Here is a 24,058-nt window from a genome sequence, read left to right on the forward strand (position 1 = left end):
TCTGCTTCTCAGTGAAGTTGTTGGTAATTGTCCAGAGTTTCCCACTTTGAGTTTGTTAAGTTTAAAGAGGCCAATTAAAAGTTCTGCAGATTTCAAGCGGACTAAAACACAGCTCCAGACAGCTGGCAGCCGCTCCTGCAGCTGACTGAGGAAACACTGAAAACCGTTAAAACTAAACTCGCTAATTGTTCTTTTTTTTCCCAATAAACAACTGCAGCAATAATCACTTCTCAGGGGTGAAATTGTGTTGCGTTTCTTTTTGTTACTACAAACTCATTAACTTTAGTTATTAGATTGTTATCTTGGGCTCCGGGAAGCTGCAGTTTGCATTTTTCTTTTTTGTTTCCTGATCGATTCGTTGATTAGTCGAGGAGTTTTGTTCCTCCCGTCTCCTAAAGTAACCTTAAATAAACGCCTCTCCTGCAAATTTACGACATCATTAAATTAAATTCTGAATTCGTGGCAGACTTTGGATTACCGTCCTCAGCTGTTCTACTTACAGCTCTGATCTTGTGTAAAAGAAAGTGGAGAACAAACTTTTAGGAATACACAAGCCTTCTTCACAGCACTCTGCATATTATATATAATTGCACACAATCTGTCTAATTAAAAGAAAAGCTGTCATTTTACAAAAGGCTCAGCCTGAAAGCTTTCAATTATAAAAACTAATTACCCCTATTCTTTATTATTTTAGCTTGTTTTTGTAAATTCTCACACAAAGGAGGACTTTTTGTGTCCCAGAGCAAATTGTGCACATAAATAATAGATTTATTCTTTTTTTTCTGGCAGTTACCAGTATTAGAAAAACACCACCAGTCAACTCCAACTGAAGCCCCATCTCAGGTCTACAGTTAATCAATCAATCAACAAATGATTTACAACAATCTGCTGCAGCTGTACAGACACGAGGAGAGATTGTTAAATCACAGATGTTACAAACACAAACATTTTTCAAGGGAATTTCACATCCCTGATGATTATGCATTTCTTTAAAAAATCATATTATTACTGCAGAGTAAAAGCAGGTTTAATTTAGGGCCTTTTTTCATGATTTGCACACCAAATTCAAAGAAAATGTTCATTTTGAAATGACGCTGACAGAGCATCAACCTGGAGGGATGTAGTAATGTCAGTTTAGAGCTGACCTTATTCAACCTGAGGATAACATCGACACTCATTAAGAGGCCGGAGACTGACCAGGTAGATCACAGAATAAACGTTATTCCTGATGACAGGAATTGTCTACCTCTGTCAATTGCTTAAGGGGACTCAACATCTGGCAGCTCCACATGTTGGATTTGGCAGTTTTTATGCCAGATGCTCTTTCTGACACCGCCCCAAAGGGATCTGTGTCTCCTGCTGGGAATAAATCTGGGATCTTTTGCTTGTTAGACAAAAAACTGAACATTTGCCAAAAAGACAAATGTGACGTATTTTTATAGATCAGCTGAATCTCGTTGCATGAAAACTTTAGAAGGACAGCTTATAGAGCAGGTTCAGAATAACAAACGTATTACTTTGAAGCCCTGCACAGTCTTGCTCTCACATTATAGATTTACCTGATATTTAAATCCTGTCGTCTTCCAATTTAATCACACTCTTTTTCTGGTTCTATGTCATGTTTTTATTTCCTGTTCTTTTGTTATCCGTGCACTTTTCTTTTTTATGTTGTCATTACATAGTGAACCTGAAAAGTGTTTTGCATGCATGTATTTGAATGCAATTGCTGCTTTACCATGAAGTCGATGTTGCTTTCTTCATTGTGGAAATACTCAATGAGCTTCTCGAATCGGTTTTTCTCCCCACAAACCTGAAAACAATAATAATAATAATAAAGATCAGATCAAACAGCAGCTGAGTATTCAACCCTCTTATTCTTTTTATTGTGCCCATTGCAGGTTTATAAATCTAGGTGACGTCCGTGGAGATTTGGAGCTTGCTGCCTTCCCCGTGTGTGCACACATGGGGGCAGTGTGCTCACACAGAAACATTGTTGCAGCCGTAACGATGCATCAGGATTTCAGCAAACATGCGGTCTAATCAAACAGCGCAGCGTTGAGAGAGAGGAGGCTCTGTCGGCTGTTTGTGGAGAAATTCAGCTCATTTCAGGGACAAACAGAAATAATGGTTGTAATAAAAGCAGCACAGGATGATTGCAGCTCGCTCTGCAGGTGTAAACAATCCCCGGTGTTTGTGTGCCGCATGATTTCCTGGCAGAGAAAACGTGGCTTCTTTATGACTGTGTTTTCCTAACTGCTGGCATGTCAGCAAGTTCCCTGTCTCATCCGTTGCTGTGTGGTAATCTACCTGCCCCTTTCTTGCCCACTCATGTCCACTGAATAATGCACCAGGCCAATCGAACAGCCAGCACAACCCTAAACAAAGCCCATGTTCTGCTGCTGAGGGACACATGAGCCAGCTCCTGGCCCCGCGCCCGGCCGCCTCTATCGCTCTCCCCATCTTCTTCCAGCTCTCGCCCACACACACATGCCGACACTGCTGCGGCACCGACGACAAGCTCCGCTCACGGTGACACTCGAGTCACAGCTCTGATAATCAATGCCACATTAATCAAACGGGTTAAAGCTGATGCAGCCAGAGGGTTTACAAACGGACGGGTGTTTAATTCATCACTTCATTTTTTTTAACATGTATATAGAAGTCTTTTTAAAGAAACTCCGCAAACACCAAAACATGAAAGAATGGCATTGACCTGAACACACAGAGCTGCTTTAGAGATGACAGGGGTCTTATTTTCTGTCTTAACAACTTGACGACTGGCCAACCAACCAATTCCCAAGGATATTGCGTGGTAGGTGAGATTTCAGAGCATCTAAAGATCTCCGAATGGCATCCATTCATTCATCCATGCATTCACAGGAGGACAGACCCATGTCTCCTCTTCAAGCTGTGCCCTGCAGGCCCCATGGGTGAGGCCTTGCCAGTAGGCACTCCCCCTCGCCTGCTCCTGGCTCCAGGGTGGTGCCCCGGTTACTCTATGCCAGGCAGGGTAAACTGGATCCTGGATTTTTTGTTTTTCATGTCATCATCCGAATGACTCTTCATTTGCCCCTTCACCCAGGACTAATTTGCCTTGGGAGACGTAACCAAGTGCAAAAAGCCCCGAACAACATGGCCTCAGAAGCAGAAGATCAATCAAACTCAGTACAAGAGAAATAGGGATTATTTTAAACTGTGAATGATGCAAAGCTACCGTAATCAGATCCTTTAATAAAAAATGCAGAGCGAGAAATAGAGAAAAGATCCTCTTTAAGTATAAATTGAAATAAAATTGTTCTGTGTTTTGTACTCCTCCAGGGTAAATCCATTATTTAAAATGAGCTCAAATGTGAGATGTGCTTAAATTTGAATATTTAAATTAACATAACAGTGACCAAAGAAGCAATTTAATACGAGGGGTCAGTTTAGCTCACTGTAAGCAACTGAAAGAAATACTTAATGGGTGTCTGCTTGTTGCAGAGCAGCTTTTGACTTCCTGAATGTTTTCTCCTGGTTCAGGTTTAAGCTTCTGTCTCCACAGCCACAGGAAGCAACAGGTGCTGCTTTCTCAATCAAAGACAGAAGAAGGTCAAGGAGAGGTGAGAGGCCACTCAGCAAGTGTTTCACATATTTATACCTCTTCGGTCAGTGTTGTTTGGCAGAGGAACAGCTGGACGGAGCAGCTGACGGCGGGCAGCTCGACCTGGGGTTCCCCCATAACCTGCTGGTATGTGAGTGCTGTGCCATAGATCTATGTTAAGCTTCTGATCCCTTAAGTGTGAATGTGAGATGAGTCATCACTGCTGAACACAGAAAGAAGGTCTAAAACCATGGTTGGCTTTGCACGATCTCCTTGTTCCTGTGTGGGGTTTCTCTGGGATTCTAATCAGTCCAAAGACCTGCTTTTAGGATAATCTGTGATTCTAAATTGGCTATAGTTATGTTAGACCTGTGATGGATAAGCAGTCCATCCAGGATGTATCCTAATAACAAGGTAAGCCCTAGACCTCTGAAATGAATATGTGGTTCAGAAAATTGGAAAACAAAGCAGATTTTTGCAGCACAAATTATTTACTAAATGACCTAAACTTTAAATTTCAGCCAGATCAGCGGATTAACTGATATTTTCCATTATATTTTAAGTTATATGTTCATATTATTTTGGTAAGAACTCATAAAAACTACATATAATGAATGTGAATAAAAAAATAGTCATTTTAAAATCACTAAATATCCATATGAGTCTTAAAAATCCTAAACTTTTCGTGCTCTAAATGAGATACTGGTGGAGAAATCCCCTTTACAGCGAGCACCCAGCTTAAATCTAACGTGCATGTTTTAGTATGGAGGGCCAAAACTTCAAAAATTAAATAACAAAACACATCATTACTACTAGAAGCTGTCTCAGCTTATTTCTGGTCATCTTCTTGTTCACCAATGTTGATTAAATCAATCAGAAGCTCAAATTAATTCAGTTAATTAATGTTCACACAGAGAGCAGGAATCTCCTAAAGCGGCAGCTACCAATGACACACCTCAAAAATACATGTGATGACTGTCAGCCACTGCAATGACTCTACTGACCTCTTTGAAGTTGTCAAAGGCGGCGAGGATGATGTCATGACCTCCTCTCACCAAACACACGGCCGCCAGCAGCTCCAGCACCAGAGCTTTAGTCCTGAAAAGACGATTGACGTTTATGCACTGCCCAGCAACTACTTTAAGATAAGATAAGATACCTTTATTAGTCCCATGTCTAATAAAGACGCGGGACATTTAAAGTCCGTCCTGAACACTAACACCTCGCAGATAATCACATCCATAGTTCTTGTACACTTTTCAGCTTATAGTTTAGTATACAGTGGCTTTCAAAAGTATTCGGCCCCCTTGAACTTTTCCACATTTTGTCACATTACAGCTACAAACATGAATCTATTTTATTGGAATTCCACGTGAAAGACCAACACAAAGTGGTGCACACGTGAGAAGTGGAACAGAAATCATACATGATTCCAAACATTTTTTACAAATAAATAACTGCAAAGTGGGGTGTGCGTAATTATTCAGCCCCCTGAGTCAATACTTTATTGAACCACCTTTTGCTGCAATTCCAGCTGCCAGTCTTTTAGGGTCTGTCTCTACCAGCTTCGCACATCTACAGACTGAAATCTTTGCCCATTCTTCTTTGCAAAACAGCTCCAGCTCAGTCAGATTAGATGAACAGCGTTTGTGAACAGCAGTTTTCAGATCTTGCCACAGATTCTCGACTGGATTTAGATCTGGACTTTGACTGGGCCGTTCTAACACATGGATATGTTTTGTTTTAAACCGTTCCATTGTTGCCCTGGCTTTATGTTTAGGGTCGTTGTCCTGCTGGAAGGTGAACCTCCGCCCCAGTCTCAAGTCTTTTGCAGACTCCAAGAGGTTTTCTTCCAAGATTGCCCTGTATTTGGCTCCATCCATCTTCCCATCAACTCTGACCAGCTTCCCTGTCCCTGCTGAAGAGAAGCCCCCCAGAGCATGATGCTGCCACCACCATATCTGACAGTGGGGATGGTGTGTTCAGAGTGATGTGCAGTGTTAGTTACACATAGCGTTTTGCATTTTGGTCTCATCTGACCAGAGCACCTTCTTCCAAATGTTTGCTGTGTCCCCCACATGGCTTGTGGCAAACTGCAAACGGGACTTCTTATGGTTTTCTGTTAACAACGGCTTTCTTCTTGCCACTCTTCCATAAAGGCCAACTTTGTGCAGTGCACGACTAATAGTTGTCCTATGGACAGATTCCCCCACCTGAGCTGTAGATCTCTGCAGCTCATCCAGAGTCACCATGGGCCTCTTGGCTGCATTTCTGATCAGCGCTCTCCTTGTTCGGCCTGTGAGTTTAGGTGGACGGCCTTGTCTTGGTAGGTTTACAGTTGTGCCATACTCCTTCCATTTCTGAATGATGGCTTGAACAGTGCTCCGTGGGATGTTCAAGGCTTGGGAAATCTTTTTGTAGCCTAAGCCTGCTTTAAATTTCTCAATAACTTTATCTCTGACCTGTCTGGTGTCTAAATCCAATCCAGAATCTGTGGCAAGATCTGAAAACTGCTGTTCACAAACGCTGCCCATCTAATCTGACTGAGCTGGAGCTGTTTTGCAAAGAAGAATGGGCAAAGATTTCAGTCTGTAGATGTGCGAAGCTGGTAGAGACAGACCCTAAAAGACTGGCAGCTGGAATTGCAGCAAAAGGTGGTTCAATAAAGTATTGACTCAGGGGGCTGAATAATTACGCACACCCCACTTTGCAGTTATTTATTTGTAAAAAATGTTTGGAATCATGCCTGATTTCCGTTCCACTTCTCACGTGTGCACCACTTTGTGTTGGTCTTTGATGTGGAATTCCAATAAAATTGACTCATGTTTGTGGCTGTAATGTGACAAAATGTGGAAAAGTTCAAGGTGGCCGAATACTTTTGCAAGCCACTGTAGTTTCATGTTCAGGCTGTGCGTGGTGTTTACCTCGGGTTTCTGTCGTTCAGGCTGAGCGTGATCTCGTTCACGCAGGAGGGATGCTTCATCACTTGGTTAAACCCCGACTAAGTAAAAAAACACAAAAATCTGCCAACAGTTTGCCAAATAAGATTAAAGAATGAAATGAAACATGACCAGATTAAGTGGCTCTTGTGTGGACCAGAAAACAATATGAACTGCTGAAATGAAACAATACTTTAAAATTGAACTGAACTCTGACCTTACATATGGCATTTGTTTCTTAATATGAATTTAAAACAGCAAAGGACAAGTGTATAATAAGTGAATATCAACATGAAAAAATTACATTACCTATTCTGACATTTTTTGCTATCTTTAGAGAATGACTGATGGGAAATAAAAGTTAAACTCTAAGGATCAATTAATAAATAACAATAATACATAGTGTGTAAGTGGTTTTAGATACCTGGTAATTCATGATGGCACGCAGACACATGATGCAGAGATGAACATCATCTTTCTGGCTCACAACACGCGAGTTCCTCAAGGCTTTTCTGTTTTAGAGAGGTAAATCAGCCAGGTTTAACTGAGGCTTAACTGAAGAGCCGCTTTAATAAGACCTAGAATAGCACTGAAAATAAAGCCAATAATTATTACCCATTTACCCACTTTTTTAGAAGAATGTGCCAACTAATTCTTAATGAATTAATTTAGAAATAAATAAATAAATAAAGTCCATCGTCAGAAACTGCAGACTCTGTTTTAAGAAGCTCAAAAACTTCTGCAGTAAATACTTCAAATAATACTCATGCCAGCCATCATTCACCAGATGAAAACAAAACCACTGAGAGCATGCTCTCATAATTGTATTTTGCGTCACTTAGCGACATGTTTCACAATCACACCTAAGCACACCCCGTCTGAACAAAAGGACCCCAAACACCTATGTAAGGAGGCGTACTCGCTATGAGAGGAATGCAGCCACTTCCCATCAGAAAGATAAGAAGGACACGTCTGCAGCTGCTGAAGGTGAAGGCTAGGAGGAGATCATGATTTGAGTTTAAAAGCATGTGACCCTGCTCATTCCCAAATGACCTGTTAGGAGTGACCAATCACTCTCACTTATGCATTAAAACAGCGCATCACAGCACACACTCCAAAGGACACTTTATGTGTAAATTAGCCACATCGGCAGCTTTTTAAAGTGGTACTAATTGAGTCTCCAGGGTTGAGAATGAGCTCCTACGACTACATCAGCTGAATGGAAATAGGTCCCTGCAGCCAGCTTTAAGAAATCCTTAACAAGTTTTGCAGTGAGATGTGGATCATGGGCGTGCTGTCGATATACCCTCGGCCATGTGTCTATTTTTAGAAAACTTGTTTTTGGATAAACACTTAAGTCAGTTTAAAATGTTACTTTTCTCACTTTTCGGAGTATCAATAACATCAGTAAGTCATTTTAATGTAATAACAATGAAATAAATTAAAGTAGCCCATAAATTTATCACTGTGCTTTTGGTGTTTGTCACACTGTACCTGACTGTGAAGGCCTTGCCACCCTTCAAGGCGCTGTGTGTGGGTGAGTTGCTGGCACTTCTTTTCAGATCTTCCCCTGGTTTGTCAGTAGTTTTGCCTTTGTCTGTGGGCAGCGTGCCGTTGTCCACAGTCTCCACCTCATACCTGTGAGTATCACCATAAAAAGTAATGTTAATTAAATTTTGTGACCTTCTTGGACTAGTGAGTGACTGTGTGGCTGAGACAGTTCAGCAGCGACTGCTCTGAGATATCTTGTAAGCTGATACCTACGTGACAGCGCTGTGGGCGACAGACAGATAATCCACAAGAACGTCCAAACCCTGGTTCTCCTCATTTAAGAACTCCTGAGCCCAGCTACAGCAGGACAACACAAAACAAATGTAACTCAGAGGCAGAGCATGGCAGGAAAAGTTAGTAAAGAAGTGTTTTAAAAACATGAGTTAAAAGTTGTAATTTTGCTAATACTCACTATATTTCATTAAATGTGTTACAGGTGGTTGAAGAATTCACATTTTTATTTGAATTCATTGCTTCGGTGTAATTTTGTGTGCTATAATCAGCTTCTTATCTCTATCAATGGTACAATCATATTGTACCCACACGGGAGAGACTCACCCGATGTGATTGGTCCTCAGGGAAATCTCCAGCTCTCTCAGGACCTGTGTGGATTCCTGGACCCGTCTCCTAAACTGATAAAGCATATACAAGGTGAGAATGAGGTCAAAAAAATACTTAAAGATATCTTATTATACTCATTATAATATATTAAGTAATTGATCATTATGTGCCTCTCTGCTCTTCATCCATTTAAAGTAATCCACCTAAAGAACCTGCTTTTTCAGGTTCGAGAAACTGATAATTCAAAACAAACAAACAAAAAAACAACATTACTAAAGTTAAAGGTGGTTCTGCGAGCTACGGAGCTATCAGGTGGTCTTTTAGTTGCATGGACTGGACTGGACTGGATTTAGTTTGCACTTAGTTTGTTGGATAAAACAGCTGAAATACCAATATTTGAAATACTTTTAGATTACAGGTGATGAAAAAAGACTGCATATTGCCAGAAGGCTTAGCTGGAGGTGTGTCACTGCATAGCTACTGACTAACCAGAGGAGTTTGGAGGTTTTCTTTTATTATTTTTAAAGAATTAAATAGAAACATTTCAGTTTTTCCAAACATATAGCCAAGGCTCTACAGTCTATGAACCTTGGCTTATCCAGGTGTTGGCTTTACATAACATGATAAAGGAATGCTGGATATATTTGCAGTCAGGAACAGGGGTGTCCTAAATATTTTTAATAAGTACAGAACAGTAATCACAGCACACAAAGTAACTCTGCCTGAACAGACAGGGCCAACTTCAACCCACAAATATTTCTTACAGTAGAATATTTGTGGTGCCGTTCTATTTCCTGCCTCAAAAAGCTCAAGAATTTTATCAAAAGGTCTAAAATCAATGAGGCTTTTTCAAGAAGTTCATGTTTACTTTTCGAAAACAAACAGAAGCTTGAAATTAAAATGTTTGATTTGAGTTTGCTCCGATATACCTTTCGACTGACTCCTCCGTGATCCACAAAGCTCTTCAGCTTCTCCAAGTAAGCAGATGGTGGATTCTTCACTTGAAAGCGCTCCTAAAGATGGAGGAAAGAAACATTCAGACCTCTAATTATGTTTGATTGCAGCACTGCAGCGATGGGGAAGGCAGGGCAGAGCTCAGCCGGGGTCTCACAGGAACAGGCTGATTACACCGCCTCAGTTATGCAAATGGTTGAAATGATTCGACTGCCATGCAGCGGCTACGTTCTCACACACACACTTTTCACTGTTCACGGCCTTTAGTTAAACCGAAAAACTGACACTTTCTGAAATGTGCCAAACTGTTTACTTGAGAAGCTGTATGACAGCAACGGGTTTATCTATCGCTCTCGCATCAACACACAGGTTGTTATGGACTCTCTTGTAGTTGCTATGGTGGTGTACAATATTGATGAGCTTCCTTGTGTTAGTGTATACGTAAGTCTGTGTTGGTTTCTTAACTTTGGCATTCAGCCATCTTACAAGAAGTTCAATTCGATTAATTGATTAAAACCGTCCTTTAACGTTTCTTCTTTTATCTACCTTTAATGGCTTCTCATGTTTGTTTACACTCCAAGCCTATTAACATGTACTTTACTACAAAGCAGAATCTCTTGCTTAGCGAGGTAACTTTACATTTACCTCATTGTCAGTGTTTACATTGCTGTGGTAATTTGTGCTGTATCACTGCCTGCTGAGTATAAACCCCAGTGTGCAGGTAGAGTAGTAGGAGGGTCTGTAGGATTTTAAAATCTTTGTCTTTCACTGTTATGACTATAAAATAATAAGAAATGCATGTTTTTAGGAACATCTTTATTTCTCCTTTTTTCTGTTGTCTCCAAAACATTTGTATTTTCTTAAGCCTTATAGACTTCTCCTTGCAGGCCTTTTTTGTTCTTTGCAGCTCAACCCACTGCAACAGAAAAACTCAGTTACAGTTTATTAGAATAAAAAAAAAAAAAGTAAATAAGTCCTGAACAGAATATTGAAAGTCTACCTGGTCACAGATCAGGTCCCACTTCTTCTCACTGTCGTACTGGCTGAGGATCTTGACCTTGTCTGGAGGAAGATTCATCGTGTTCTGGCAGCAGAAACACATGAAATAAATGTTAAAAAGTCAAATCTGTCGATTGGAAGCAATAACCTGCAGAACTTTTTCACATTGTTCACTTTTTATGTAGAGGTAAGTCAAAGAAAGTCAGAGATACAAACGCTGTTGATGGTTCACTTATGTACGAGCACTTATGTTGAATGTGACATGTGAAGCAAACACAAATGAAGGGTGTAACATGATATCCACAGGGGAACGATGAATGAAAATAAAACATAGGAAAATCAAAATAACTGGGATTTACCCCATTGCAGAGCAGACAGTACACATAGACATTCATATGCGTACACTGCGATCATTAGAATCATATAAATGTTCCACATTTACAGTTTGATTACACTCAGGTCCATGTGAAATCACTCATTTTGGTAGTCAAATGCTAATTTGTATTTTGAACAAAGGTGTGTCCTAAAGGTGTGTCGGAGCTGCTGCACCACTGAAATCTACAATAAGACTGCAAAGTAAATAACTTCAGCATTCTTAGTGTACAACTACAACAACTACAAGTACAAACTAGGTAAATGTTGCTCAACACAAGCAAGTTACAGTTCATATACTTAGCCTATTATGATGCAACAGCAATTACCACAAAAAATGAATAAATAAAAAATAAAATAGTGAGGTACATGTTCTATTGAGGACAAAAGGACAATTTGACATTTTTTAAGAAATGCTATTTAAGATTAATATTGATCATTGTGCTAATGGCTCACATACATGCAAGGTGTGGTCAGACTGCTCTTCCGGTTGGATGTTGGAGTAACTGAGGCGTTTCTTGTCTGAGAATGTGGAGACTTTAAATGCACCCGTTTATCACAGGCTTTTGTAAGTGGTCAGTGTGTACTACGCTTCACCGCCGCTAGCTGGAGTCACTAAACTGAACTTCTCCACTGTGTGTGGGCTTTTTAATGACATATTTAAAAGAAGAACAGCATTATTGTGTAGTACAAACCATCCAAATTCTAGCATTTTAGCGGTGTTACTCAACACTAAACAGCAGATATCTGCATTGCTCTTCTATTTTGTTGTTTACACAGTCGATTACCCTCATCCTCTGGTCTGTAATTTATTTTTTATCTACAATGGCTCTAATACCCATATATATATAATTCTACCATGCTACCTTGTAGCTCTTTCTTAAAGAGGCTTGTGAAAGAAGGCCTACTGTGCGTTATTTTTCATTTTTAAACAGCATCAGACCATGCTGCCACAGTAACCTATATTCTCATTGATCTCTCTGTGCTCTGAATTATTTACAGATACATTCTGTGTTGAAAAACAGTCATGTGAATGTGTGAATATGGAGATCTTCCAGGAACCAACATGGTCACAGGCACGGGGTCCTCTCAAGCCCCTTTGACGACATCTTCAATAATTAAAGACTCTGCTGCAGGCCGTTATAAGTCTGGCAGTGAGTTACTCTGAGAGTCACAGGTCTTTGTAATTATCAGCTGTATGCTGTCATGTTACACTACAGTTTAATCACATATAGCCTACGTCTCAGAGCGGGATTTTAGTTCACATTGTGTTTTGAAGAGTGTGTGCTGATCCTCCCCTCTGATAAAGTGCAAGTCAGGATGCTGCTGGTTCTATACTCCTGATGTCAGCTGTTTGACAGATGAGTCAGATACTGTCAACCAGACATTTGCTTTTGTTTATGATAACTGATATCAGATTATAAAAGTTGCTGAGAAGTAAAGATAAAAGATTGTCACCACATTCCTCCCATTTTCACAACTGGGTGGTGTCCCAAACAACAAACACAGACACACGAGCGGCACCGACTATAACCCACAGAGTTGTGAAACTAGGCTAGTCGACAGGAGAATCCCGCTCAAGCATGACACACAGCTCCTCGTATCTTATCTGGTATCCTGAGCAACTCGGGCATCACAACCTCAGCATGGTGTCAGTGACACTGACTCAGTCTGCTCAGGAATGTCCCTGTCATGTCACCAACAAACAAATTCACACCACTGTCTGAATTTGAACTTCTCAAAAATTTAAGTCAGGCTTTTTATTCATCCAGAAGTAGAGGCCGAATCCCACTAAATGCTAAAAGATGGAGAGCTGCTGTCAGGCATGTCAATCTGGAAAATGGGTCAGTAGATCAATGCTGGATGTGCATCTGATAAATCAAGCCTGATGAATGAAGCTGGTGGGTCAATACGTGCTGGTTATGTGTGGCCGGATGGAAACTGAAAGAGAAAAACAGCACTGGCATTTTCCAGTGTTGGGTTTAAAATACAACATTAGCAGGACACGACACGGCTTTGGCTCCAATATAGTAACATAACACAGACCTGTGTGTGACCCACAAACACAAAAACCTTGTAAGTTATCAGACTTTAAATCACATTGTGTGTGTGTGTGTGTGGGGGGGGGTGGCCCTTTTGTCATCTCTTCCCAGTCTCTAATCTACCACATCTGATGAACCAGTCAAATGCCTGACACGGTTCAAACTTATAGTCAGTCTGAGACAAAATCCCTGAAGGAAGTCCAGTCTATTTGATTATTATCCTGAACTACATGCAGTACTTGTTTTCTAAAGCAATATGCAAGGGGTTTGATGTGTTTTATTCTCCACCGTCATGCAATACAATCACCAGATGTTTTGCACGAGGGCTGCAAACTATGTGTATGAAATTTCATGCCAACTAGGAAGCATAAAAACTGCAGTTCACTGACAGGTGTGTCATCACAGCTCACTGTGCTTGTGCTTTTCTAGATTCTGTGGATTGTTGTGGTTAATTAATCAGACCAGTAAAACTAGAAAGATTCTATCCATCTCTTAAGTCTGATGTGATCAGCCATCTGGTCTAAACTCTTCTTCGATTCCAAAACTCAAACATGACTGAGAGCTAAAAATGGCCCAACTACTTTCATCTTCAATGAATTGTGAGCATGGCTGCTCTCTTAGGTGTCACACTGAAGTTCAACAACATGGCAGTGATGAAAAAAAGGATTTAGAGGTTAAACTGACTTAGACGTTAGCGGGAAGTTGGCTTGTTAGTTTCCATCTATGGATGAAATCCCACGTTATGACTCAGAGATTTATAAAAACTGAAACGTGCAGCTGTATTGCTTCATAAATGAAGACAGAAAGTTAAACAGCAGCCATGTTTATGGGGTTATTGAAGATGGGCTAGCTAGCATATAATGGTGTGCTACTAGGTGGCTGCCTACAGACCTATGGTTAGGATAATATAGGAAAGCAAAGATGGAGGATGAATTTTAGACTTTTATCTCTCAACATAAACCAGTGTGAGGGTGTAAAAGAGATGAATGCAATCATATGTCAGAGAAAAGATGCTGAAAACGAAGCAAACTTCAGTCCAGAGAAGACCTGGGACAACCAGTCAACACGCTGCTGTGTGGTTTGGATTACTCGCTATGAAAAAGTCTCATGCCCACTCTTTTCTGAAGCATTTATATGTTTAGTGTCCGGCAAACTATGAGCCCAAGAGTTGAAAAAGACAACAGTTAATGAAAGCAGCTTGGAGCACAGAAGAGCTAGCTTAGACCTTCATTCGATCCTCTCATCTAAACACTAAGCACTAGCAGAGGCTACTACAGATGTGCACCTACACATACGTACATGTACAAAAAACACGAGCGAGGTTGTTATGTATTGATTTTGTTGCAGTAAAATAATAATATTCCTACAAAATGCTAACATCTGTATTCATACAGCTGCTTTTCCATAACAGCTGGTTCAGCGATGAAATGCTTTTAAATCTTTAAAGCCATTTGCCCCCAACTAATAACATAAACTGACAACAGGCAGCCTGCAGTGCTAAACATGGAAGCAGGGAGAGGCTATAAAAATACTTTACATAAATGAGCCATTATAACCTGTATGGAAATCTTCTGATGGTCTAGGAAGATTATGAGAGGCATATAATGATGATTATAAACAGACATGGTGTGTAACTGTAGACTTTTCCTTCTGCAGGAGGACACAGGCAGTCTTGCTGATGGTCGATTCAGGTGCCGGAGATAAAAATTCCCCTTTCAACAAACAGCAACACAGACAGGATGAACTTGTTTTACATGTAACATAAACCCCAAAATAAATGATAACAATTACTTTATTTTTAGGTTTCTTGCATATTTCAGTTTAATAATGTTTTAGAGCTTTTGTAACCTGTTACCTCTTTTTAATCCCTTAGATTAACAAAACAGTTATTATTTTGGCAATTTTTGACATTTATGACAGCAGGAGGTGCTGTTAAAGTTCAGTTATCTGATGAAATTAACTCTGCTATGGCTTACATATCTTTTATTTTTTATTTTTTTGCTTCTTGTATTTTATTTCTTGCTTTTTCCTTTTTTTCTTTTAAATCGGTTCAATTTTCTTTAAACATTTCTAAAAAATAAGAATTTAAATTTAAATGAATTAATGTATTTACTGTGTCACTCCTGGCACTCTTGGAGCCTTTTTCTTTGTTAATTCTTGTCATTAACTCTCTGTTGTGACAATGCCAATTGTGTGCTTGTTGCTGTATACGTTCACTTTTTCTCTTAGTAGGACGAAACTATTTGTTTCCGTCTTTACACGTGATTTAGTTATAATACCAAGAATATTACTAGACGTGTGCTCCAATTTAGGCAGAAACAATGAAGCTGGCATGCTGCAAAGCTTGTTTTCCAAAAGACTTTAAGGTTGTCAGCAAACCCCATTTATGTCTAAATGCTCTCTAAATTAAGATCATCTTTTTTTTTCCACCGAGTATGTTCGGATGCACAAAGAAATATTCTGTGCTAGCAGCTGATCACATAATCACGTCCCCTGTGTGTCGTTAAAGGCGCGATCTTCTCTAACATCATCAGGTCAGCAGGGAGTTGTGCATGTGACAGTAACATAAAACACAATCTGTGAGGTGCTGCAGTCATCAGGCTTCACATGTTAATGAGTTTAATTTTCATCTCGAGCTTGCTCTTGGCTGTGTGCCCTCTGCGGCTCATTTTTATTTTTTAAGACCTGCTAAGTGTGAAGGCATGTGGCAATCTCCATGGCAACCTGCACCGTAACTGCCTCAGTGCTTTGTAGGCTCACGAATCCCCCCAGCTATTTTTTAAAATTAAGTGGCGTTACACAATAAAATCAGTGACCTTTACACCTGCTACTACACCACCAGAGAAGCGGTGAGACTCAGAGGCTCAAAGCAGCAGCAGAGATGGAGGACAGGGTATCATTTCTACAAGCAGAGTAAAGCTAAATGATGCATGATGCTGACTTCCTGAATCCCTGATGGTTCTGATTGTCCCAAAAGGATGGATCAGTGAAATTATTATCTTCACAGAAAATGAATAATTACTTATGATTCAGTGCTTTTCCTATCTTTTCCTACTGGATGTATATGCTTTCATCTTATGCTAAAGGCGATCATCACTGCTCACTAATCTACCTTTAAGTAATCCCCCAAATAGCTAATTAGAAAAGTAGAATTGGGAAAAATACCCCAAATGATTTTCCAAAGTTCAAGATGACATCTTCAGATGATTTGTATTTTTTGACCTACAACTTCCTGACATTCTGTTTTCAACTACCTGCTGCAATATTGTCACTTTATGATTTGTTCACAGTTCCTAAATATCAAGATGTTTGAGAAAAACTACAACATAGATTGATGCAATACAAAAATGATTGTGAGGGTGCTGGGAATTCCCCAATTTGGCACACGTTTCGTTATAAGGAGGGCCTGAATGGAGTCCCCCAATTATCCACTGTTAGTGGGGTAAACCATCAGAGAGTTGAGGGTTGTTTAGTTGATTGCTAGGGTAATAATCACACAATAACAGGATGATGGGAAAACTAGGCTAGTATGGCATCATTCTATCACAATATACAAAGATGAAGGTAGAATTCGAGATGGCAGGATTTCCACAAATACAGGCTCTTGTTCATTTTCATTCTGTTATTATTACATTATTGCTGTACTGAGTTGATGCATGATAATGTTCTGCAAAGTGCGTGACACCCCAAGCTGCAGTGAATTGCATCCACATCTGCTCTGCTTTTAATGTACTTCCACAAATCTTTTTAAAATGTCTCATGGAAATACAGCCAGTGTTTTCTATATTTAGTTTGAAACTGATTGTGGGATATTGGGTATAGATATCAGTGGGGTTACAGAGGAGACAGATGATGAAGAAACAGAAATAACAACAAAACCCCACCAATAATTAAAGAAAAGAAGCTGGTTATTCTATAACGCTGCTCAGATAAGAAACAATAGATTGATACTGGCAAAATGTGATTATGAATTGTTGAGTTCACAACGCTACTGAATCCACTGTGATAATCGTCGTGATTCTGGGATTTCACACAGATTGCCAGACACAGCATCTTTGTATTTTGGTCGGAGATAATGATTCTAAAAAAATTTCAGATTCATTGGAGTTACAAAAAAGTTGTTGTTTTTTTTATAGCTTTACTTGAGCTTTAATTATAATGATGAGGAAAAAAGAAAATGAACTAAAGGGAGGGACTGAATTCACACTTTTATAGAGGGGCAAAAATACAGCACATGGGTGTGCTGAAAGGTGGGATGAGCAGTGCATCACAATAACTATTTTATCTTAACTATATTGTTTTGATAAGGATGTGCCCTGAGTTAAAATGTGATTAACTGCACAGAACTGAAACTTACTGCAAAAATTGAATAAGTGGAGTTAATGCCCATCAATGCTTAAAAGAACCCAACACTTATAACTTATAAGCCTGTAGAAAAGTACAGACTATCTAAAAAAGAAACTGAATGTTCTTTTCTCTGCTTCTTCCTGACTTTGTGCATCAGTTTATAAGTACAGTACACAAATCCGCAGATGTACATTTACAAATCCACCCACCTGCCGCATTCCCTGTTGGGAAATATGCAAAGTGTTATGTAAAACACTGAAGGGAAAAGTACTAACTGTAAATTTGGACGTGACTGAAGCCTTTGTGCAGTCACTTTGTCATTCTGTGCTCTATGTTCTCTGCAGGTTTCTGCAGCTTTAGCATTGATTCTTTTATTGCGGATTCACATCAAAGCATCAAAATGTGAGTAAAGTATCATAAATGCTGCCTCACAAACAAACCTGCTGGCTCATTTTACAAACAAATACATGCAAATGCGCACGTGCTGAACACACAGAGCACTATCCACCTCCCATCTCCGAGCCCTCTGACACACTCTCTCCGCTCGTCCTTCTGAGCCACTGCGGAAGGAAACCAGCAGCGCTTTGCACACCAACAGGCAGAAACTGGTTTGTATGCAGACAGAGTATCTTCAACACTGAGCACAGGAGATTCAATTTATTATGCACACTCGGCAGAAGACATAAGGGTGGGAGGGATAACCTATATTTGGTAGGATAGAGAGGTGATGTAGCAAAAAGACAGAGAGATTGGGGGGAGACGCGGTTGCAGGATTTAGGCTGTTATTATTATGGAGACACCTGAACATTCATACAAAGTGCTGCAGCTCTGCGATCAGTGACGCCTGCAGCAGTTGGCACAACACGCTTGCTGCTGGCACATTAATTCATTGCTGTATCTTTCACACAAATCCTTCCACTGCAACACTGGCCGAGTTTACTCTGATACTGTAAACACATTCAAATGAAAGCAAAGACTGCAGTTTAGGCTTAGAAAAAAAAATATTGAAATAATGAAAAAAAGGTTTGTAATTCAACATGACTTATTTGATAACTGGAGTGTTATTATGATGTTATTATTATCATCTGCATGTAAAGTGACAAAAAGACTCACAGATTAAAGGTGGGGACCCTATAATATTTTTTTTGTGAAACATCTTAAAAAATAAACAGAATTATTATCATTTTGTGCTGAAAACTATCTGAAAATACAGGGTAGTATGCAAACTGGCAAAACTCTGTAGTTTGCAGCATTGTGGTGAAGTTTATGGTAATACGTCATGTTGGACTGAAGATGCTGATTAGACTCAGAGCCATGAAAGCTTCTGAATGAACAGGTTCAATCCAAATAATCTCAGAGCAGCAGAGCAGGTCAGCTGATCACTGCCTATAAACAAATCTACTGGAGCTCACAAGGAAATGATTAGATGACGTTCTTTTCTCCACATTACAGTACTACATCAGATTTTAGGATTTTCCTGCTTGCCAGACGCCCCTGGCTTCACCCATTAGTTTGTGAACTCACATTTTGAAGCTTAGGATTCAGGATTTTGGTCAAAACTTCTGAAAGCATTGCTTGGACAGTGCTTACGGCTCAGCTCTGAGTTGGTAAACCCTGACATCACTTCAGAATCGAAGGTAAATTAATTGGAATCTCAGGGCTCATGTGATTCTGCTAAATGAATTTCATCCCGACTGTCCACTAAATATCAAAGAAATCAGCTGAAGTGGTTTGGAGATATCCCACTGAAGGAAAATAAAACATTATCTCCTCAGCAGAGGAAATTACAACTCTGCCTCTCACAGGCAGCATTTTCTGCTCACACACACACACACACACACACACACACACACTGACTGAAGTGCTTCACTTGGAAGGGAGCAGCATTTATCAGGGCGTTAACTGATTGCCTTTCACCTTTAGGAGCCGGTTTTGCTAAGTATGCTCACTGACAGCACGTCTGGGGCCTGTTAGCTGTGTTTCACACTATCAATTCTTCAGTGTGCAGCCCATCATTATGATAGGACTCAGAAAAGAGGAATGCGGTTAATCATAGAAGAAGCTGTCTGACCACATATTGATCATAGCTGCCGTCTTTCACTTTAGCTGTCACTGTGTAGACACGAGTTCAGTCACTGTTGCTGCACATGTAACAGCTCAGTCACAGCTGGAGTTGCACTCAAGCAATGCTTTGAAGACTTAATGATTCTGTCATCCACCCCACTGGGTGGTGTGGAAAACAGGCGGGCTTTTCAATGAAAACACAGTATGCTGCTGAAGTTGGAGAAACATCACAACAACAGGCTCCCACTGTCACGGGCCGCCGGGGCAGACCGTGTGGAGTGAGTGGAGGACCCAAGAGCAAACAGAGGTGAGGACACAAAACCGGACTTAACAGAAGGCGAGCCTTTATTTAGGGCCGAAAACTTAAGGAACAAGGCAGCAAAGCAACTGAGGGAAAACCTGAACATAGACTGGGAAAACTATGGCTAAACAAAGTACAAACTAGGACTAGTTAAGGCTGGGAAACTATGACAAGGGGTAGGGGAGATAACACAGACGACGCGACGCAGACTACATGAAACACAGAGACTAAATACACATGAGGGATGATCAGGGGAAGTGGCCACACATGGGCTCACAGCTGACACACATGAACCTAACGACAGGACAGGAGGGTGCAACTGAATACACTGACAATGAATACAGACTTACAAAGTAAAACAGGAAACATGGAAATTAGACATGACAAGAACTAAACATAACCACGCAGACAGGACTCATGACCCAGGGAAACTTAGTACAGGGGAGATGACATAACTGACAGCATGAACTTGACAGTACAAGACACACAGACATAAACACACGAAGGGCAAGGGAGACTTAATGCAAGGGTAATATATACAAATGGCTGGGCTACCTTAGAGAACCTAAACAAACAATAAACATCAAAATAGGCTAAACATAACACACTGGGTCACACGACCCAGGACCATGACACCCACCTTCTGGTTTCTGCCTTCCTACTAAAGTTTTGCTTCAGGAATTTGCTCCACCTCAAGCTCATGAGCAGCACTGAGGTCGGGGCACAAGCGTGACCTCCCCTGGAGCAAATGTCAAAGTAATGTTATCAGCAGAGGTGCTTTAATCGCTTTTACATCTTTGTGTTCAACATCTGGTCTTGGGTAGAAGAACTGTTCCAACATCTGTGCAGATGTTGAGGACGACTCCCAGTCCTAACCTGTAACCCAGGGGTGTCAAACTCAAATACACAGTGGGCCAAAATTCAAAACTGGAACAAAGTCGCGGGCTAACGCTAATATTTATTGAAATATATTTATTCCTCCAGATATAAGAATGAATCTTTTCTTATGGACTCAAACACGTTTTGCTGAAAAACTGAATATGGAACAAGCAAAGCTTAATACTAAACAATATATATATTAGCTGTATAATACCAGTAGGCCAGCTCTGATAGTAATTTGGTATGGCTTCGCGGGCCAGAGTTTGACACCTATGCTGTAACCGCTTTCTTATTATCTGAACTAGCCGGGGGTTTATAATGCTGAAAACGCAAGGAGGATGTTTTCCAAAAGTTAAGGCACATTAAGTTCACCATGCAACAAATGAGGCACAATTTAAGTGTAGATAAACAAAAAAATGGGTGTTGTCCAAAGAAAGGCTGTAGCGTATATGGCGAGGACACTGTGTGACCATCTTTTTTGCAAATCAAAAGTTAAGAAACAAAGGCACGTGTCTGCATGTCGGTATTTCATGCTTCGGCTGACTGTATCTATGTTGTGCATGGAAAAAATCGGGGCGATAATGCTGCTGTTTCAGGTGGATTTATCTGTTTTGCTCATTTCAGTTTACTTTCTGTTTCTAGATTCTAGATTTAATGATTTAAGCAGATATGTGGGCAGGTGACAAGCTTAGTCTTAGACTGTTGTCTGGTAGGTAAAGTAATGAGGAAAGTAATGACCTGTTTTCAAAGGAAGTTACTTTTATGAGCCCAACACCAAAAACAAACGTTGTTGTCGGCAAGTTCTGTGATGCCGAATAAATCACAAGAAAATCATTTAAGATATCCCAAAACACCTGAGTATCTAAAGAAGGACTAAAAAACACACACTGACAGAATATATTTATGGCCTCTGTAATGATCTACATCCATTCAGTATCACAGTGTCGTTAGATTTCAGTGATGTAGCTTCTGAATTATTATCTATCTCTCTGATTTTCTTTCCCTTACAGCTACGCTCCTCTCATTTGAGCTTCTTTTTCAGAGCTTAAAGTTTACTTCTGTTTACTAATTCTCTTGATTTGATAAGCGCCCCCTACAGGAATAATAAAGTAATGACTTTAAGAAGACTAACGAGGACCAACTTAAGGCACCTGCATTTCACTAAATATAAAATCAAACAACAAAGGTGATGCAGCATATGACCTAATCTACATTGTCTCTTTCCTAATATCCAAGCGTATTTTTGGCAACGTAATCTTCTCTCATTGGTAAAACTTTGATACATGAGTGATTTATAAGTACTAGTATAAGTACTGAGATAGGGCAGTAAAGAATAGAGGCACCTTTTACTAAGCTGTAAACAGACCTGACTTCCTCGTATCATTCTTTCTCTAACAGGGAGCAGTGAGCCTAAAGCTGCGGTAAGCCTGAGCATAAAGGAGCTCTTATGTATCTTTTCACAGCAGCTTTGTGTACCTGGCACAACGATAAGCTTGTCCCGAGGACGTGCACATTTTCAACATATTCCACATTCTTTGTTTCTTTCTATTGTGGCACTCTTGCTTTTTCCACTTGCAGCACGAAGTCATGCATTCGTGACTCACCAGCACAGCGTTGAAGCGTTCCTCCAGCTCTTCTTCAGGTGGCATCGGGAGTTTCGCTCCGGCTGTTTGTCTCTGGGGCCCTGTGGACCCCGGGCCCGATGGCTTGCCATCCTTTCCCTGAGAAACCTCAAGGCTTCCTGCTGCATTCCCCATGACTGGCAATCCAATAGATCCAAAAAACACACATATGCACAAAACTCAAAAGAACAGTCACTGCCAGAGTCTCAAAAAGGATCAAATGTGGGTCTGTCTGCTCATCCAAAGTTAGGTTCTGTGTAGCTTGTGGCCTTCCATTATCTCCACAACTCCTCTGTGTTGGTTAACATTTATTACTTGTCAGCTTTCAGTTTTCTGGCAAACAGAAGAATGAAATCCACCCCAGCCTCTGAATGACAGCTCAGACCTGGCTCAGGTCCTAGTGTATTATGAAACCCTAGAAAGAGGGAAGGGGATATCCTGACAGGGACGGACGGACTGACAGCTGAGCGAGTGACAGAGGAAAGGGGGAGGAGGGAGACTTCAGAGCCTGAGGCAACTGCTGAACAGCAGGCTGAAATAACAACAGGAAAAAAATCAACAGAAGAAGATAAACAGAAAAATATAGGCAGCACTTTGGTGTGGAGGAAACTCAGGAGGAAACTACTCCCAAAGCTGCTGCAGGTAAGCACACTCAGCTGGAGCTCCAGGTGATCTGTGGAGGTTCTTCATCTGCTGCTGGATGCTGGTAGTCGGTGGACCTCTGAACTCCATATCCAGAGTAAAAGAAAAAAAGAGGGGAAAAAACAGGGAAGAGCAGAGAACCGGCAGGCAGCTACTCTGTCTATCCGACAGGAGAGAAACTGAAGGCAGCAGTGGCATTAGTTAATAGCACAGAGCACTCTGGGTCCTAATGCCTCCCTATTCAGGCTGCACCTGACCATGGGAGCTTTCAGAGAAGGTGTGTCAGATGCATTTTAGTTCATAGGCCACATGACACTCAGTCAAGTTCAAGTGGGCCGAACCAGTTAAAGCCAAACAATATACAAAAATATCTTTAGTTCATGAATGCAAAGAAGTACATTCTGAAAATCACATTTTTTTACTTTTAAAGAGGAACTCGTTTACAAAAATTTGATCAACAGCTACTAATCTCTAAGAAAAAATGAGATTGCTGCAGTGAAAACATTAAACTCAACCAGAGCAACAGAATAGCTTAAACAAAGAATAATTAATAAATTAAAGGAGCATCTCAAGAAAAAATGAAAGAAGTTACAGTATCATATGATTGTTGGGTTTTTCTCTGTATGTATGATTGTAGGGTCTACCTTTAATTTAATTTACAATCTAAATAACATGCAGTTCTCTGACGACTCTGCAATAGTCGGCCTCATCACTGATGGGGACGACAGGAAGTACAGAGAACTAACACAAGGCTTTGTGGACTGGTGCCAGCAGAACTACCTCCAGATCAACACTAATAAAACCAAGGAGCTGGTGGTAGACTTCCACAGGCACAAACATCCTCCTCTGCAACCACTGAACATCCAAGGTATGGACGTCGAGGCTGTGGACAGCTACAGGTACCTTGGTGTTCATCTGAACAATAAACTGGACTGGACTCATAATTCAGACGCCCTCTACAGGAAAGGGCAGAGCAGGCTGTACCTGCTGCGGAGACTCAGGTCTTTTGGAGTGAAGGGCCCACTCCTGAAGACCTTCCGTGACTCTGAGGTGGCCTCAGCTATCTTTTATAGTGTCGTCTGCTGGGATGGCAACCACTCTGCCGGGGACAGGAAGCAACTGAACAGGCTGATCCGCAGGGCCAGCTCTGTTCTAGGATGCCTTCCGGCCCCAGTGGAGGTGGTGAATGACAGGAGAATGGAGGC

At 40.7% G+C, this 24,058-nt stretch overlaps 1 protein-coding gene across 4 annotated transcripts in view; it reads right to left on the reverse strand.

The window, feature by feature from the left end:
* The window catches only part of fmnl1b (formin-like 1b), a 37,147-nt gene extending 14,138 nt beyond the window's left edge, over positions 1 to 23,009 (reverse strand). For 3 of the 4 annotated variants that reach the window (XM_080873548.1, XM_080873549.1, XM_080873550.1), the window contains exons 1-10: positions 22,194 to 23,009; positions 10,586 to 10,669; positions 9,561 to 9,644; positions 8,629 to 8,702; positions 8,284 to 8,367; positions 8,014 to 8,157; positions 6,944 to 7,031; positions 6,505 to 6,581; positions 4,585 to 4,678; positions 1,736 to 1,810 (exon numbers count right to left, since the gene is read on the reverse strand). In XM_080873548.1, the coding sequence (XP_080729674.1) occupies positions 1,736 to 1,810; positions 4,585 to 4,678; positions 6,505 to 6,581; positions 6,944 to 7,031; positions 8,014 to 8,157; positions 8,284 to 8,367; positions 8,629 to 8,702; positions 9,561 to 9,644; positions 10,586 to 10,669; positions 22,194 to 22,346 (957 nt within the window). In that variant the 5' untranslated portion in view covers positions 22,347 to 23,009. Of the gene's footprint in view, positions 1 to 1,735; positions 1,811 to 4,584; positions 4,679 to 6,504; positions 6,582 to 6,943; positions 7,032 to 8,013; positions 8,158 to 8,283; positions 8,368 to 8,628; positions 8,703 to 9,560; positions 9,645 to 10,585; positions 10,670 to 20,350; positions 20,499 to 22,193 lie in introns of those variants that run through there. The other variant, XM_080873551.1, reaches the window with a different exon arrangement.
* Between the last annotated feature and the right edge of the window lie 1,049 nt (positions 23,010 to 24,058).

The sequence above is a fragment of the Rhamphochromis sp. 'chilingali' genome, assembly GCF_963969265.1.
Source record: "Rhamphochromis sp. 'chilingali' genome assembly, chromosome: 22".
In the NCBI taxonomy this organism is placed as follows: domain Eukaryota; kingdom Metazoa; phylum Chordata; class Actinopteri; order Cichliformes; family Cichlidae; genus Rhamphochromis; species Rhamphochromis sp. 'chilingali'.